Source organism: Borostomias antarcticus (assembly GCF_949987555.1).
Source record: "Borostomias antarcticus genome assembly, contig: scaffold_210, whole genome shotgun sequence".
NCBI lineage: Eukaryota > Metazoa > Chordata > Actinopteri > Stomiiformes > Stomiidae > Borostomias > Borostomias antarcticus.
The window spans coordinates 132,147-150,000 of NW_028176251.1; the positions used below are offsets into that span (position 1 = coordinate 132,147).

The 17,854-nt window shown below is 43.4% G+C and overlaps 1 protein-coding gene across 1 annotated transcript in view; it reads right to left on the reverse strand.

The window, feature by feature from the left end:
• The window catches only part of LOC311328680 (NLR family CARD domain-containing protein 3-like), a gene marked incomplete at both ends in the record, with an annotated part of 49,308 nt that extends 32,710 nt beyond the window's left edge, over window positions 1–16,598 (reverse strand). Inside the window, 2 exons of the mRNA XM_084462617.1 lie at window positions 14,858–16,506; window positions 16,575–16,598. Coding sequence (XP_084318743.1) covers window positions 14,858–16,506; window positions 16,575–16,598 — 1,673 coding nt within the window. The remainder of the gene's footprint in view (window positions 1–14,857; window positions 16,507–16,574) is intronic.
• Between the last annotated feature and the right edge of the window lie 1,256 nt (window positions 16,599–17,854).

Here is a 17,854-nt window from a genome sequence, read left to right on the forward strand (position 1 = left end):
GAACACAAGAGCACTGAGAAACTACCACACAGCTCTCCCAGAGCACGGGAGAACACTAGAGCACTGAGAAACTACCACACAGCTCTCCCAGAGCACGGGAGAACACGAGAGCACTGAGAAACTACCACACAGCTCTCCCAGAGCACGGGAGAACACTAGAGCACTGAGAAACTACCACACAGCTCTCCCAGAGCACGGGAGAACACGAGAGCACTGAGAAACTACCACACAGCTCTCCCAGAGCACGGGAGAACACGAGAGCACTGAGAAACTACCACACAGCTCTCCCAGAGCACGGGAGAACACTAGAGCACTGAGAAACTACCACACAGCTCTCCCAGAGCACGGGAGAACACGAGAGCACTGAGAAACTACCACACAGCTCTACCAGAGCACGGGAGAACACGAGAGCACTGAGAAACTACCACACAGCTCTCCCAGAGCACGGGAGAACACGAGAGCACTGAGAAACTACCACACAGCTCTCCCAGAGCACGGGAGAACACTAGAGCACTGAGAAACTACCACACAGCTCTCCCAGAGCACGGGAGAACACGAGAGCACTGAGAAACTACCACACAGCTCTCCCAGAGCACGGGAGAACACGAGAGCACTGAGAAACTACCACACAGCTCTCCCTGAGCACGGGAGAACACGAGAGCACTGAGAAACTACCACACAGCTCTCCCAGAGCACGGGAGAACACGAGAGCACTGAGAAACTACCACACAGCTCTCCCAGATGCTGACACGGTGAAGTCCACATAGTGTCAGCTAACAAGATAAGCGCTGCTTTAGACAGGGAGTAAACATTTATATATACAGTAGGACCCCACTCATCCGAACTTCAGAGATCCGAACCTCCCGGTCTACCGGACAGGCTTAAAAAACTTCTTCTTTTTTTTTTTGAGCCTGCTATCTGGTTACTGGTGGGATTTTCATTACAGTACTGTAGGCCTACTTGCATTTAAATCTGTCATAATAAACATGTACTGTATCCTACTGTGAATAAAAACAGACTGGCTATTTGATTGCAATTTTGATGCATTTTCACAAGTAATTAAGGGTATTTATCGGTCTATTATGAGTTTTTATGTAACAAGTACCACTTATTGAATTTGGTGCATTTTAACATGTTTCAGTCATTCGGACATTTCAGAGATACCAGAGATACGAACGACCTTCGGTCCCATTGGGTTATTTGATCCAGCCTAGTATCTTTGTCTATTTTTATCTATCCATCTAAGGTATCTATTTTTATCTATCCTCTATCTCCCCACCCTGTGCACCATCATGATTGTTTGTGCTGTCCCTGGGTGCTCATCGGTGAGATGACAAGTCACTCTTTAGTTTTCCAACTGTGTTGGATTTAGAGAAACAGTGGTCCGTGTTTTTGGTGAGCCGTGGTGGAGCAGTCTGGAAACATACCTTCATATGAAACATACCTTCATATGAAACATACCTTCATATGAAACATACCTTCATATGAAACATACCTTCATATGAAACATACCTTCATATGAAACATACCTTCATATGCTGCGCTCATTCATTACATTCTGCCAGAAAGCCATGTGTTTTGCACAACGGCTATGTCTTGTAGCTGGAGCAGTACTCTCTCTCCCTTCACTTCAGCCTCTCCCCGATGCCCAGAGCCTAGAGATCGATCATGTAAGTTACTTGCTAATGATAAAGTTTAAGTAAATGTTCCATGTTTATTGTTAACCTCACCTTTTTCTAAAGAAATCTAACATTGTTAGCTGGCCAACTCAGTGCTTTGTAGCTGCTTAGCAGCCTAATAATGTTAGCGCTAGCTAGTATGGTTAGGACTAGCTGTGGCTAACTAATTCTACTAATGGATAGAAAAGCATTTTGGAACTCACCATTCAGTGATCGATTAAAATGAATTATTTGGAGATGGCAGGGCTTCTACTGTATTTCTGTATCCTTGAGTATCTGACGGCTCAAACACATACGGCTGGACTTTTAGTTGCTGTGCATAGTGCGTTGCTAGTTTTGATGAGATTGTTTCTCATTGGCGGATCAAAATGTCAATCAAATCCTGATCTGACACCTGTCCGGTCCGGTCCGCTCCGGTCATAATGTCCGGAGAAATAATTCCCCATAATTGTATTAGGCCTACAATAGGCTAAAATTACATTTCCATATATTATGATTCCTTTTGAATAAAAAAAAAACGAATAGGCCAATTAATTTTGTGTGTAGGCTATTGACTAGTAGGCCTATGCGATGAAAAAACAGCCGTAAGATAAACCTGCCTATAGGCTAGCGGGCCACCATAGATAAACCTGCCTATAGGCTAGCAGGCCACCATAGATAAACCTGCCTATAGGCTAGCGGGCCACCATAGATAAACCTGTCTATAGGCTAGCAGGCCACCATAGATAAACCTGTCTATAGGCTAGCGGGCCCATAGATAAACCTGTCTATAGGCTAGCGGGCCCATAGATAAACCTGCCTATAGGCTAGCAGGCCACCATAGATAAACTTGTCTATAGGCTAGCGGGCCCATAGATAAACCTGTCTATAGGCTAGCGGGCCACCATAGATAAACCTGCCTATAGGCTAGTGGGCCACCATAGATAAACCTGCCTATAGGCTAGCGGGCCACCATAGATAAACCTGCCTATAGGCTAGCGGGCCACCATAGATAAACCTGCCTATAGGCTAACGGGCCACCATAGATAAACCTGCCTATAGGCTAGCAGGTCACCATAGATAAACCTGTCTATAGGCTAACGGGCCACCATAGATAAACCTGTCTATAGGCTAGCGGGCCACCGTAGATAAACCTGTCTATAGGCTAGCGGGCCCATAGATAAACCTGCCTATAGGCTAGCGGGCCACCATAGATAAACCTGCCTATAGGCTAGCAGGCCACCATAGATAAACCTGCCTATAGGCTAGCGGGCCCATAGATAAACCTGCCTATAGGCTAGCGGGCCCATAGATAAACCTGCCTATAGGCTAGTGGGCCACCATAGATAAACCTGCCTATAGGCTAGCAGGCCACCATAGATAAACCTGCCTATAGGCTAGCAGGCCACCATAGATAAACCTGCCTATAGGCTAGCGGGCCCATAGATAAACCTGCCTATAGGCTAGCGGGCCCATAGATAAACCTGCCTATAGGCTAGCGGGCCCATAGATAAACCTGCCTATAGGCTAGCGGGCCACCATAGATAAACCTGTCTATAGGCTAGCGGGCCCATAGATAAACCTGCCTATAGGCTAGCGGGCCCATAGATAAACCTGCCTATAGGCTAGCGGGCCCATAGATAAACCTGTCTATAGGCTAGCGGGCCCATAGATAAACCTGCCTATAGGCTAGTGGGCCACCATAGATAAACCTGTCTATAGGCTAGTGGGCCACCATAGATAAACCTGTCTATAGGCTAGCAGGCCCATAGATAAACCTGCCTATAGGCTAGCGGGCCCATAGATAAACCTGTCTATAGGCTAGCGGGCCCATAGATAAACCTGCCTATAGGCTAGCGGGCCACCATAGATAAACCTGCCTATAGGCTAGCGGGCCACCAAGCGAGAGAGAGCCTGATCAGGGTACGGAGCTTGAGGCGAAAATGGAAATTCCTATTAATATCGAATGGAAATTAGCCTATGCACGTTGTAAGTTCTTACACTTTATTTAAGTAGGCTACAGTATATTTATTTTCAGAGTTTTGTTCTATTTTAGCCTATCTGATAAAAGGCCGAAATTAGACTATAGGCCTAGCCTATGAATTCCAATCAGCGCAGCCGCAGGCCTTAAAATAAAATGTTACGAGAAGCCTACATGTTGCCTAACCTCTTGCACTTTTAAATAAAATGTTATATATCAAGACATGTATTGTGTCATTTCTGTATTTAGCCCAGCCCGCCTATCAGTTGTTTGAGCTGGAAAGAGCATCCGCAAATCCGATTCATGAATTGAAATAAACATTCATGTTCTAGGCTACAGTCGCAATTCAAAGGTGACTATTTTTGTGGCTGTGCAATTACATAGGCTATAGGCCTAGCGCATGGAATCATGACAGCCTATCACACATTTAATCATACGGATGCGAAATAAGACAATAAATGCCATATATAAGCTACACAACGGCCAATCACCGCGACAAACACCTACAGATGTGGGAACATAAGAATGTAACTTGACCCGCGGTATTCTAACAGGCGCTTTACGTCATTCCGCACCACCGCTCGCCTGCCCATAGGGGCGCAGTAATACCACTCATTGACCCATTGCTGGCTCGCACATTAGATGAGCCTACCGTTCTCAAACTCCTTGTTGTCTGTCTGGTTGTGTAATTTAATTATTACGAACAAAGCCTATCTATTTATAGTTTCTATCTCTGTAACTGTAGCCGGGTCTATATCTGTTAACTGTCGGGACAAGTAGAAGTTTAATACATTAGGCTGAGTGTTTTCATATGGAACATGGCATCAGGACGAGTAAGATGGCTAACGGAGATGACCAGAGATGTGTTTGAAATGGTTCACTCACTCCCTCCCTATTACCATGGATGTATTGAGTGCGACTCATAGTGAACTACATGGGGAATGATTTAACAGTTTTGGGACACTACATGGAATGTAACTGCGTAAGATATTCATGACTCAAACAAGCAGACGCGCCGATCACTGATGGCAGCAGGTTGAAATATCAGGTAGTATTCAGGTTCCATGTTTAGTTGAATGATAAATCCCATATAAATGGTTGGAATTCTAATGATGTGCAAGTGTGATTTTGTCAACTTAATGCTGTCTGCTAATAGCAGGCTGTGAAGCTGCACGATAAGACCGTGATAGCACGTTAGCTCACGACAGCAGCTTCCATAATATTAACGGTAGCTGTCGGTGGCTAAAAAGCAGATAGCTAACTTTACAACGTTGATTCCTGTAGCTATTTTGATGCTATAAGTTCAACTTCTGTTTCTCGGGCAGGAACGGAGACGAACTCGCATTAGCAGCAAAGCAGCTAGAGGAATGATCGCGCGGTCTCTTTAGCCCTGAGACCATCAGGCAGGCAGCAGGAGGTCGTTGAAGGCTTTATATATTATTATGATATTATGTCTAATAATACATTCGTTGAAAGTACACAGGCTGATCTACTATACGGAATTGGACCGAGGAGTGTTCTCATATGGAACTAGGCTGCGCGCCCGCCCACGACAAGAGCTGAATTGTAGTCAGCTTGCCCCGCTGCGCACAGGACGCGTGCGTCCCCCGCTGATCCGAGTGAGAACGCAGGCGGAATGTCGCTCCCCGTCTGAAACGGCCTTGACTCCTGGAATCCCAAGGTCTTTCATATTGAAATTATCTTGATGGCCTGGGAAGAGACGTGTTAAGGGAGTGCATCAGTCGTGAGCCTTGACAGTAGATACCAGCCTGCGCTGCGCTCAGAACAAAGTTGGATGAATGGATGGACTTTTTGGAATCCTGGAAAATGTTTATTGCGCTCTAAAATCATGAAAGCATAAATGTAAAAATGCAGCAACAGAAGTAGTCTAGATGAGATGGTGGTTTTAATGAATGGCAACACATAAATTGAGACATAAATTGAGACTGGTGATAATGCTGATAATCTACAGTAGGGCCTACCTCTGGCTGAGTTCATGGTTACAGCCATTCATCTCTTACACATGGGCCTATACAATACTTGCACAATCTACTTTGGACGTGAATCCATCTATCAATCAAACTAGCGAATTCAATGGCCGGTCATGGCAAAGCACCCGCTACCACGATCCAGGGCTAGGAAACCGGTTCATCCAGTTTATTTGAATATAAAAGAATTTGGGGGGGGGGGGGGGGGTTACAATAGTCTAGTCCAGGTTCGCTGGAGGACCTGTATTTTCAGTGTTTGCTGGTAGCGGACTGCATCGATCAATGCAATGACTCTTCAGTTTTACCCTTTTCATCAATAAAACATCATTTTTACAACCATGTCTCATTGATTGGGAAGGCATTTAGAGCTGCCGGTCTATTAGCCTACATTCGGACTCAGAGGATGACATAACTGTTTATTGAGAAACAATTGGCTATATAAAGAAATACCACAATGCATGTAGTCTAGATATATTACATTATGGTTATACACTTTATGGTAGACTGCCCTCTCGCTCGCTAAGCAGGCTACATTGTGGCTGTTTTGTTCATCGCCTATAGGCTACACATTAGAATTTTTTTTTTTTTTATATAGACCTAGAAGGAATCATTTCCTATTTTAATACAATTCAAATTCTGCTTAGAGGGAATTATTTTCAACGGACATTATGACCTGAGCATAATGAATAATTATCTAAGTTAATATAGGCCTATGAGAACGCAACGCTTTTTACGATAGGCTAGGCCTATGCGTCTTGTGATTGTTCTGTAGCCTAGGCTACAACTTAAGGCTTGCCCTATTGAATTCATTTTATAGCCTACTAGGCTACTCATTATTATCGAATTATCTAGTTGATATATGAATAAAACAATAAGCCGTTTTAATGGCTATGGGCTACTAGTTGTAGCTATATGATGCGCTCTGCTCTTACGCACGGTTGAGGCGGCAGCTCAAATACACTTCGCACATATCCTCTGCTATAGCATCTCACAGACAGCTAGGTGCACTTCATGCATTGGTAGACAGTGCAGCTTGTCTTCACCATGCAGGTATTTTGGTGGGGGTATTCTTCTGTGGACACTGCGAGGGGCGCAGCCGGTGGCTGTTTGGAGGCCAGAGCGCGCAGCTCTTCAGCCAACTGGAGGATGTCGCGTCTGGGGAGGCTCTGCGTCTCTCCACCAGTCCCCAGCGAGTCCAAGCTATTCCCAATGAATAATACTTATTTATAATAGCCTACGTAGCGCGAAACTGTGCATATAATAGGCTGTAGCCAGCGCGAAACTGCGCATTCCCTATAGCCGTTCATGGAACGACTGGCGGCCGGTATAAATAAATAAAAACATACACGATATTTTCTTATTTGAATGATCTTGAGTATATATATATTCAAGATCATTCAAATAACAAAATATTGTGTATATTGTGCATGTGAAGGCACTCACTGTCAAACCTGCCGCTATCTATGCACAAGATAGTTAATGTCCGGATATGATTGGCAATGAGTGATCTTTACTCATGGCGACTATGTCAATTTTGTATGGATCCACAAGTCGATCAAGCTTATTTTTTCTTTGTATCGTGCTGAAGCCATATAGCCTACTGCGCTCAGACTTGGCTACATTAGCTGGTGCCCCGTCTTCAAATTTACTTCCGGGGTTTACAAGTAGCCTACCAGTTGAATGCGTTCCAGAAACACTCCGTGTTAAGGGAGTGCATCAGTCGTGAGCCTTGACAGTAGATACCAGCCTGCGCTGCGCTCAGAACAAAGTTGGATGAATGGATGGACTTTTTGGAATCCTGGAAAATGTTTATTGCGCTCTAAAATCATGAAAGCATAAATGTAAAAATGCAGCAACAGAAGTAGTCTAGATGAGATGGTGGTTTAAATGAATGGCAACACATAAATTGAGACATAAATTGAGACTGGTGATAATGCTGATAATCTACAGTAGGGCCTACCTCTGGCTGAGTTCATGGTTACAGCCATTCATCTCTTACACATGGGCCTATACAATACTTGCACAATCTACTTTGGACGTTAATCCATCTATCAATCAAACTAGCGAATTCAATGGCCGGTCATGGCAAAGCACCCGCTAACGCAGGCTACCCCCCTCCCCACGATCCAGGGCTAGGAAACCGGTTCATCCAGTTTATTTGAATATAAAAGAATTTGGGGGGGGGGGGGGGTTACAATAGTCTAGTCCAGGTTCGCTGGAGGACCTGTATTTTCAGTGTTTGCTGGTAGCGGACTGCATTGATCAATGCAATGACTCTTCAGTTTTACCCTTTTCATCAATAAAACATCATTTTTACAACCATGTCTCATTGATTGGGAAGGCATTTAGAGCTGCCGGTCTATTAGCCTACATTCGGACTCAGAGGATGACATAACTGTTTATTGAGAAACAATTGGCTATATAAAGAAATACCACAATGCATGTCGTCTAGATATATTACATTATGGTTATACACTTTATGGTAGACTGCCCTCTCGCTCGCTAAGCAGGCTACATTGTGGCTGTTTTGTTCATCGCCTATAGGCTACACATTAGAAAAATGTTTTTTTTTATATAGACCTAGAAGGAATCATTTCCTATTTTAATACAATTCAAATTCTGCTTAGAGGGAATTATTTTCAACGGACATTATGACCTGAGCATAATTAATAATTATCTAAGTTAATATAGGCCTATGAGAACGCAACGCTTTTTACGATAGGCTAGGCCTATGCGTCTTGTGATTGTACTGTAGCCTAGGCTACAACTTAAGGCTTGCCCTATTGAATTCATTTTATAGCCTACTAGGCTACTCATTATTATCGAATTATCTAGTTGATATATGAATAAAACAATAAGCCGTTTTAATGGCTATGGGCTACTAGTTGTAGCTATATGATGCGCTCTGCTCTTACGCACGGTTGAGACGGCAGCTCAAATACACTTCGCACATATCCTCTGCTATAGCCTCTCACAGACAGCTAGGTGCACTTCATGCATTGGTAGACAGTTCTGCAGCTTGTCTTCACCATGCAGGTATTTTGGTGGGGGTATTCTTCTGTGGACACTGCGAGGGGCGCCGCAGGTGGATGTCTGGACGCCAGAGCGCGCAGCTCTTCAGCCAACTGGAGGATGTCGCGTCTGGGGAGGCTCTGCGTCTCTCCACCAGTCCCCAGCGAGTCCAAGCTATTCCCAATGAATAATACTTATTTATAATAGCCTACGTAGCGCGAAACTGTGCATATAATAGGCTGTAGCCAGCGCGAAACTGCGCATTCCCTATAGCCGTTCATGGAACGACTGGCGGCCGGTATAAATAAATAAAAACATACACGATATTTTCTTATTTGAATGATCTTGAGTATATATATATATTCAAGATCATTCAAATAACAAAATATTGTGTATATTGTGCATGTGAAGGCACTCACTGTCAAACCTGCCGCTATCTATGCACAAGATAGTTAATGTCCGGATATGATTGGCAATGAGTGATCTTTACTCATGGCGACTATGTCAATTTTGTATGGATCCACAAGTCGATCAAGCTTATTTTTTCTTTGTATCGTGCTGAAGCCATATAGCCTACTGCGCTCAGACTTGGCTACATTAGCTGGTGCCCCGTCTTCAAATTTACTTCCGGGTTTTACAAGTAGCCTACCAGTTGAATGCGTTCCAGAAACAAAACGCAAAACCCCCACGTTCACCACATCTTTACTAACAAATATATTTACAATACTGTTATTTTGCGCATTTGACCTAACAGCCACCACGTCTTGACCCGACGTCAGTTACCGAGATAGATAGGCTACTGTAGGCCTAGATATAGGTGTTCGTAATAATTAAATTACATCCAGATGGCGAAAACATGTGTTTGAGAACAAGGTAATAATAACAATTAAACGTTATTTGTATAGCACCTTTCATACAGATAAATTCAGCTCAAAGTGCTTTACAACAGAGCATTTAAATTAAAGAATGTGAAACTTAATGATGCTTCATTCGTAGACTATAGGAGAAAAACAGAGCCCAGCCTGCTAAATCTACTCAAAGACGCCACCTGGCGGTGGTGCATCACTAAAACGAAATAACACCCGTCTGAAATCCCACGAGATTTCCAACGGGATTTCCCTGCCAAATACCGCGACGTGAAATGCTGCAGCATGTGACATTTCTAACTTCCCACATCTGTATAATAGGCCTAATATTATATTATAATATAATGACCGGAATTTCTCCAGTTTGTCCGGAAAAGTCTAATCTTCCCGGACACATTGACCGGTACCGATTTTCTCTAACGGAAACCCTGTCTGACACGCCTACACATTCCTGAGAAATGGTCTAGAGAGCAAAATGAGCCGTTTTTGGATGCTTAAAGAGACACATTTGCTATCATATATGCATTTTTACTATTTCAAGCCAAGTTTCCAGAGGCTTTAAGGAGCTGCATTAAGCAGACAGAAATATTTCTAGCTGACGGCGAGAAAAGTACTCTGCCTAAAATATCATGCTGTAGAGCATAGGCGAGTACTCTTTATATGTATAGTAAATTGTGTTTGTAACTTAACTGTGGTTCATCCAGTCATAAATTCAGAATGGTGGTAAATATTGTAGATGGATGAGGGACAAAGTAGTGAAGATGAGATCATTTCAATGGGGTTTAGTAACACAGGGACCTGTTTTAGTAAGGGGTAAGGGGTTTTAGTAACACAGGGAACTGTTTTAGTAAGGGGTAAGGGGTTTAGTAACACAGGGAACTGTTTTAGTAAGGGGTAAGGGGTTTTAGTAACACAGGGAACTGTTTTAGTAAGGGGTTTTAGTAACACAGGGAATTGTTTTAGTAAGGGGTAAGGGGTTTTAGTAACACAGGGAACTGTTTTAGTAAGGGGTAAGGGGTTTTAGTAACACAGGGAACTGTTTTAGTAAGGGGTAAGAGGTTTTAGTAACACAGGGACCTGTTTTAGTAAGGGGTAAGGGGTTTTAGTAACACAGGGAACTGTTTTAGTAAGGGGTAAGGGGTTTTAGTAACACAGGGAACTGTTTTAGTAAGGGGTAAGGGGTTTTAGTAACACAGGGAACTGTTTTAGTAAGGGGTAAGGGGTTTAGTAACACAGGGAACTGTTTTAGTAAGGGGTAAGAGGTTTTAGTAACACAGGGACCTGTTTTAGTAAGGGGTAAGGGGTTTTAGTAACACAGGGAACTGTTTTAGTAAGGGGTAAGGGGTTTTAGTAACACAGGGAACTGTTTTAGTAAGGGGTAAGGGGTTTAGTAACACAGGGAACTGTTTTAGTAAGGGGTAAGGGGTTTTAGTAACACAGGGAACTGTTTTATTAAGGGGTTTTAGTAACACAGGGAATTGTTTTAGTAAGGGGTAAGGGGTTTTAGTAACACAGGGACCTGTTTTAGTAAGGGGTAAGGGGTTTTAGTAACACAGGGAACTGTTTTAGTAAGGGGTAAGGGGTTTTAGTAACAGGGAACTGTTTTAGTAAGGGGTAAGGGGGTTTAGTAACACAGGGACTTGTTTTAGTAAGGGGTAAGGGGTTTAGAAACACAGGGAACTGTTTTAGTAAGGGGTAAGGGGTTTTAGTAACAGGGGACTGTTTTAGTAAGGAGTAAGGGGGTTTAGTAACACAGGGAACTGTTTTAGTAAGGGGTAAGGGGGTTTAGAAACACAGGGAACTGTTTTAGTAAGGGGTAAGGGGTTTTAGTAACAGGGGACTGTTTTAGTAAGGGGTAAGGGGTTTTAGTAACATAGGGAACTGTTTTAGTAAGGGGTAAGGGTTTTTAGTGACAGGGAACTGTTTAAGTAAGGGGTAAGGGGTTTAGTAACACAGGGACTTGTTTTAGTAAGGGGTAAGGGGTTTAGAAACACAGGGAACTGTTTTAGTAAGGGGTAAGGGGTTTTAGTAACAGGGGACTGTTTTAGTAAGGGGTAAGGGGTTTTAGTAACACAGGGACTTGTTTTAGTAAGGGGTAAGGGGTTTTAGTAACACAGGGAACTGTTTTAGTAAGGGGTAAGGGGTTTTAGTAACAGGGGACTGTTTTAGTAAGGGGTAAGGGGTTTTAGTAACACAGGGAACTGTTTTAGTAAGGGGTAAGAGGTTTAGTAACACAGGGAACTGTTTTAGTAAGGGGCAAGGGGTTTTAGTAACACAGGGAACTGTTTTAGTAAGGGGTAAGGGGTTTTAGTAACACGGAACTGTTTTAGTAAGGGGTAAGAGGTTTTAGTAACACAGGGAACTGTTTTAGAAGGGGTAAGGGGGTTTAGTAACACAGGGAACTGTTTTAGTAAGGGGTAAGGGGTTTTAGTAACACAGGGAACTGTTTTAGTAAGGGGTAGGGGGTTTTAGTAACACGGAACTGTTTTAGTAAGGGGTAAGGGGTTTTAGTAACACAGGGAACTGTTTTAGTAAGGGGTAAGAGGGTTTAGTAACACATGGACTTGTTTTAGTAAGGGGTATGGGGTTTTAGTAACACATGGACTTGTTTTAGTAAGGGGTAAGGGGTTTTAGTGACAGGGAACTGTTTTAGTAAGGGGCAAGGGGTTTAGAAACACAGGGAACTGTTTTAGTAAGGGGTAAGGGGTTTTAGTAACAGGGGACTGTTTTAGTAAGGGGTAAGGGGTTTTAGTAACACAGGGACTTGTTTTAGTAAGGGGTAAGGGGTTTTAGTAACACAGGGAACTGTTTTAGTAAGGGGTAAGGGGTTTTAGTAACAGGGGACTGTTTTAGTAAGGGGTAAGGGGTTTTAGTAACACAGGGAACTGTTTTAGTAAGGGGTAAGAGGTTTAGTAACACAGGGAACTGTTTTAGTAAGGGGCAAGGGGTTTTAGTATCACAGGGAACTGTTTTAGTAAGGGGTAGGGGTTTTTAGTAACACGGAACTGTTTTAGTAAGGGGTAAGAGGTTTTAGTAACACAGGGAACTGTTTTAGTAAGGGTTAAGGGGGTTTAGTAACACAGGGAACTGTATTAGTAAGGGGTAAGAGGTTTTAGTAACACAGGGAACTGTTTTAGTAAGGGGTAAGGGGTTTTAGTAACACAGGGAACTGTTTTAGTAAGGGGTAAGGGGTTTTAGTAACACAGGGACTTGTTTTAGTAAGGGGTAAGGGGTTTTAGTAACACAGGGAACTGTTTTAGTAAGGGGTAAGAGGTTTAGTAACACAGGGAACTGTTTTAGTAAGGGGTAAGGGGTTTTAGTAACACAGGGAACTGTTTTAGTAAGGGGTTAGAGGTTTTAGTAACACAGGGAACTGTTTTAGTAAGGGGTAAGGGGTTTAGTAACACAGGGAACTGTTTCAGTAAGGGGTAAGGGGTTTAGTAACACAGGGAACTGTTTTAGTAAGGGGTAAGGGGTTTTAGTAACACAGGGAACTGTTTTAGTAAGGGGTAAGGGGTTTTAGTAACAGGGAACTGTTTAAGTAAGGGGTAAGGGGTTTTAGTAACACAGGGAACTGTTTTAGTAAGGGGTAAGGGGTTTTAGTAACACAGGGAACTGTTTTAGTAAGGGGTAAGGGGTTTTAGTAACAGGGAACTGTTTTAGTAAGGGGTAAGGGGTTTTAGTAACACAGGGAACTGTTTTAGTAAGGGGTAAGGGGGTTTAGTAACACAGGGAACTGTTTTAGTAAGGGGTAAGGGGTTTTAGTAACACAGGGAACTGTTTTAGTAAGGGGTAAGGGGTTTAAGTAACAGGGAATAGTAACACATTTCTGGTTAGAGTGCACATACAGAGACAAGGAGGGCAGCTTTGAATTGTCCATTAGGCAGCTTTGTCCATTAGGACAATTCAAAGGACAGATCAGGGACCAATTCAAAGGACAGATCTTTTCTGATCATTGCTTTCATTAAGTGTTTAGCACCTTACTCAGCACTGTGCATTCTGTATATTGTATTTTATATTCATTTGTATCTGATTTTTTGTATTATTAGGGGCCAGGCAGCGTACCCTATTGTATTTGCCTATATTATTATTATTATTATTATTACTATTATTATTATTATTCTCCATCTTATACTGAAGTCTGACTTCCCGTGGACATAAAATCACCAAACTTTGCACATAGCTCCAGTACTATAACCAAAGTCCTCAACCTGCATTGTAGGTCAATAAAGCTGAAGGTGGCGCTACAGCAATAGTCTAAAGTTTAAAACTTACAAAAATCATAACAAATCAGCCATAGGTGCCATCACTGTAAAACCACCACATGAATGTAGTCCCAAGTGAGACAAAACTTTCATATGCTCTGACCTTGCAGGAATTTTGAAGTCCATCACTCCGATTTTTTCATAAACTGTAAAACCTATCAAACCTATATCCTCCCACATTTTTTGTTCAATTGACACAAAAATTGATATACTGTATCTTCAGACTGTCCTTACCAAACGATCCTCACAGATCTTTGAAATATGAAAAATTGAGCCCACAGCACATCAAAAAGTTTTACTGTTGACAGTTCTGTATACAGTTCATATTAATTCTCGCCAAATCAATGTCTGATCATACTCATAAAAAGTGACAACATTGGCCACATATCCAAGATGTAGTGTGATTTTTTTCAGAATTTTATCTCAGAAATTGAATTTTTAAAAATATGTTTAATCCTGTCCTCTGAAACCAACACTTCATACAGAGAAAACTACATTACCCACAATCCAACGCAAGCTCCACAAATCGGAGACATCGCTGTTGGCAACCCTACCCAACCCCGCCGAGGATTACAATGACTAACAACTGACTGAGTACACAGCTGCTGAAGTTAATGTTCAATTATGAAGAAAAGCAAACAAAACCTGTAAAAATGTATAAACATATCTCATCCCACATTTTTCAATCAATTAACACCAAACTTGCTACACTGGATCTTCAGACTGTAATTCACAAAGTCATTGACCAGATTGTTGAATTATCAAAATCGAGTTTACAATGCATCAAAATGTTTTACAAATGTTTTACGATATGATACGAATGTACAAAATGAACATTGGAATGTCAACTTTCTTGTTATCCTCCTATTCTCTCGCTTATTGCTCCTAAACTTGTCGGAAATTGCCTGGCCCCGCCTCATCGCTGCGTAGCAGCTTTTTGTGTTTTGTATCTATAATTGTATTTTTGTGTTTATAGTTTTATATCATGTTTTGTTTGGAGGGCTCCCTTCCAGAAGATACCTCTGGGTCAATGGGACAGACAAGGTTAAATAGATTGATCAAATTGTATAGAAAGATGAATACTTACATAGCCTTTCTGCAGACCTGCACAGCTGGGATCAGTCTCCTCCGCCCCTCCTGTGATGTGTTGTATTTGTTCAGGTCAAGCTCATCCTGAACCTCCTCTGACATCTGCAGCATGTAGGCCAGCGCTGAGCACTGTATTGGAGTCAGTTCGGTTGATGTCTTCTTCTGCATGTAAGCTTGGATGTCCTGCTGAACTGAATGGTCATTCATCTCCATCAAGCATTGGAAGAGATTGATGCACCTCTCTGGGGAGATGTTCTTCTCCTCATCTCCCCTGTTCTTGAGGAATCTGCTTGTTTCCTGGATGCTCTCTGGACTCCTCTCAATCTGAGGCAGCAGGCCTCGTAAGAGTCTCTGATTGGACTCCAGAGAGAGGCCGTGGAGGAAGCGGACAAAAAGGTCCAGGTGTCCATTCTCACTCTGCAAAGCTTTGCGTACCGCCCCCCTCAGCAGCTTATTCAGAGACAGCTCATCCGGAGGCTCCTCCCTCCTCCTCCTCCATGGCAACGCAGCAAGGAAGCGCTTCTTCAGTAGCTCAAACGGAGCCAGCTCCTTGGACACAGATTTGGTCTTCCTTTTAAGGAAGGGCTCCAGTGCCTCCATGTTCTTGGTTGTGTAACAATGGTAAATGTAGACCGCTGAGAAAAACTCCTGAATGCTCAGATGCACAAAGCAGTAGACTGCCCTCTGAAAAAGCACTGACTCTTCTTTGAAGATTGCTGTACAAACTCCTGAGAACACTGCTGCCTCTTGGACATCGAGGCCACACTCTTTCAGGTCTTCTTCATAGAACATGAGGTTGCCCTTCTCCAGATGGTCAAACGCCAGCTTTGCCAGCTTCAGGAGAACTTCCCTGTCGGCCCTCAAGAGCTCCTCCTGGTCAGTCTTGATTTCCCCTTGATACTTCTGGTTCTTCAGCTTCGTCTGAATGAGCAGGAAGTGTGTGTACATCTCAGTCAAGGTCTTGGGCATCTCTCCTTGCTTCTCTGTACTAAGCATGTGCTCAAGGACTGTGGAAGAAATCCAAGAGAAGACTGGTATGTGACACATGATGTAGAGGCTCCTTGATGTCTTGATGTGTGAGAAGATTCTTCTGGCCAGGTTCTCATCACTGATTCTCTTCATGAAGTACTCCTCCTTCTGTGCGTCATTGAACCCTTGTACCTCTGTCACCCGGTCAACACACTCAGAAGGGATCTGATTGGCTGCTGCAGGTCGGGAGGTTATCCAGAGGAGAGCAGAGGGGAGCAGATTCCCCTGGATGAGGTTGGTCAGCAGCACATCCACTGAGGTTGACTCTGTGACATGACAGCAGGTCTGGTTCTTTCTGAAGTCTAGGGGCAGTCGGCTCTCATCCAGACCATCAAAGATGAACGTTGCTTTAGAGACAGCAAGTTGCTTTGCATCTTCCATGTGTAGTTCTGGGTGGAAAACATTCAGCAGTTGGAGTAAACTGTACCGGACATGTCTAATCAAATTCAGCTCCCGGAAAGGAAGCACAAACATGACTTCCACATCTTGATTTGCCTTTCCTTCAGCCCAGTCTAAGATTGACTTCTGCACACAGACGGTTTTTCCAATACCAGGGACGCCCACAGTCAGCACAGTTCTGATGGGTCTCTCTTGACCAGGCAGGGGTTTGATGGTTCTCTCTTGACCAGGCAGGGGTTTGATGGGTCTCTCTTGACCAGGCAGGGGTTTGATGGGTCTCTCTTGACCAGGCAGGGGTTTGAAGATGTCATTGTAGTTGATGGGTGTGTCACTGGTGATTTGTTTCCTGGATGCTCTCTCAAGTTGCCAAACCTCATGTTCATTATTAACCCCTTGACTCTGTCCCTCTGTGATGTAGAGCTCAGTGTAGATGCTGTTGAGGAGGGTTGCATTCCCTGTTTTTATGATTCCCTCAATCACATGTTCAAACCTCCTCTTCAAAGTGGCTTTATGATCCTCTACGGCTCTTTGGAGACCTCTAACAACTAAGAAGAGACAGGAAGTACAAGAAATTAGATTGACAGGAATACAAACATTCATAGCAAATATGACTACAAATATGACTACAGGCTTTGCGTTCCCCAGGGCTGAATGATGCTATAGATATGATTTCTTTCCTATAGATCTTCTACCTTCAGGAATTTGGTAGTCCTCTCTTCTGCTTACAAGGGTTATTGATTATGATTATTATATATGTATTTTCTTATTTTCTCTCATTATGTGACTGTAACCTAGGACAAGTGATGTTGATTTTGTGTATTTTCCTGTTGTCCTTTTCTCTAGTCTAGGTATTGAGTCTCTTGTGTGTTGAACAAATGTCAGTAATGTAAATGTGACAAGGATGTCCTCCTGTGGGCAGCATGATTTATCCAGTTCCCAGCTACACAGCTGTCTAGAATTGTGATCACTGGCCGCACCCATGGGTGCAGCCTGCTTAGCCTATTAAGGCCTTCTACTGACTTTTGCTCTAGTTTGTAACTCGCCCTGATGAAGGCCCCATGGCCAAAACATGTTGGCTGTTTTATTTTATTCTGTTCTAAGATGAACTAGCCGATAATTAAAGCTTTTTAATCAAGAAGAGTGCCTTGGACCTTGTTGATGAATTCATGGCAAAGCTCTACAGATGGTGAGAGGATCTAAATCATGTTAGAGAGCAGATTACCAAGTGAATCTCTTACTTGTTTCATCACTTCTCTGAACGTACTGCTCTCTGGGTGGCTGCAGTACAGGTGGTGTTCTGGGTCTCTCTCTGCACTGGGGGCAGGCGTGGTCTGCTGATGGACCAGGTGGTGTTCTGGGTCTCTCTCTACACTGGGGGCAGGCGTGGTCTGCTGATGGACCAGGTGGTGTTCTGGGTCTCTCTCTACACTGGGGGCAGGCGTGGTCTGCTGATGGACCAGGTGGTGTTCTGGGTCTCTCTCTGCACTGGGGGCAGGCGTGGTCTGCTGATGGACCAGGTGGTGTTCTGGGTCTCTCTCTACACTGGGGGCAGGCGTGGTCTGCTGAT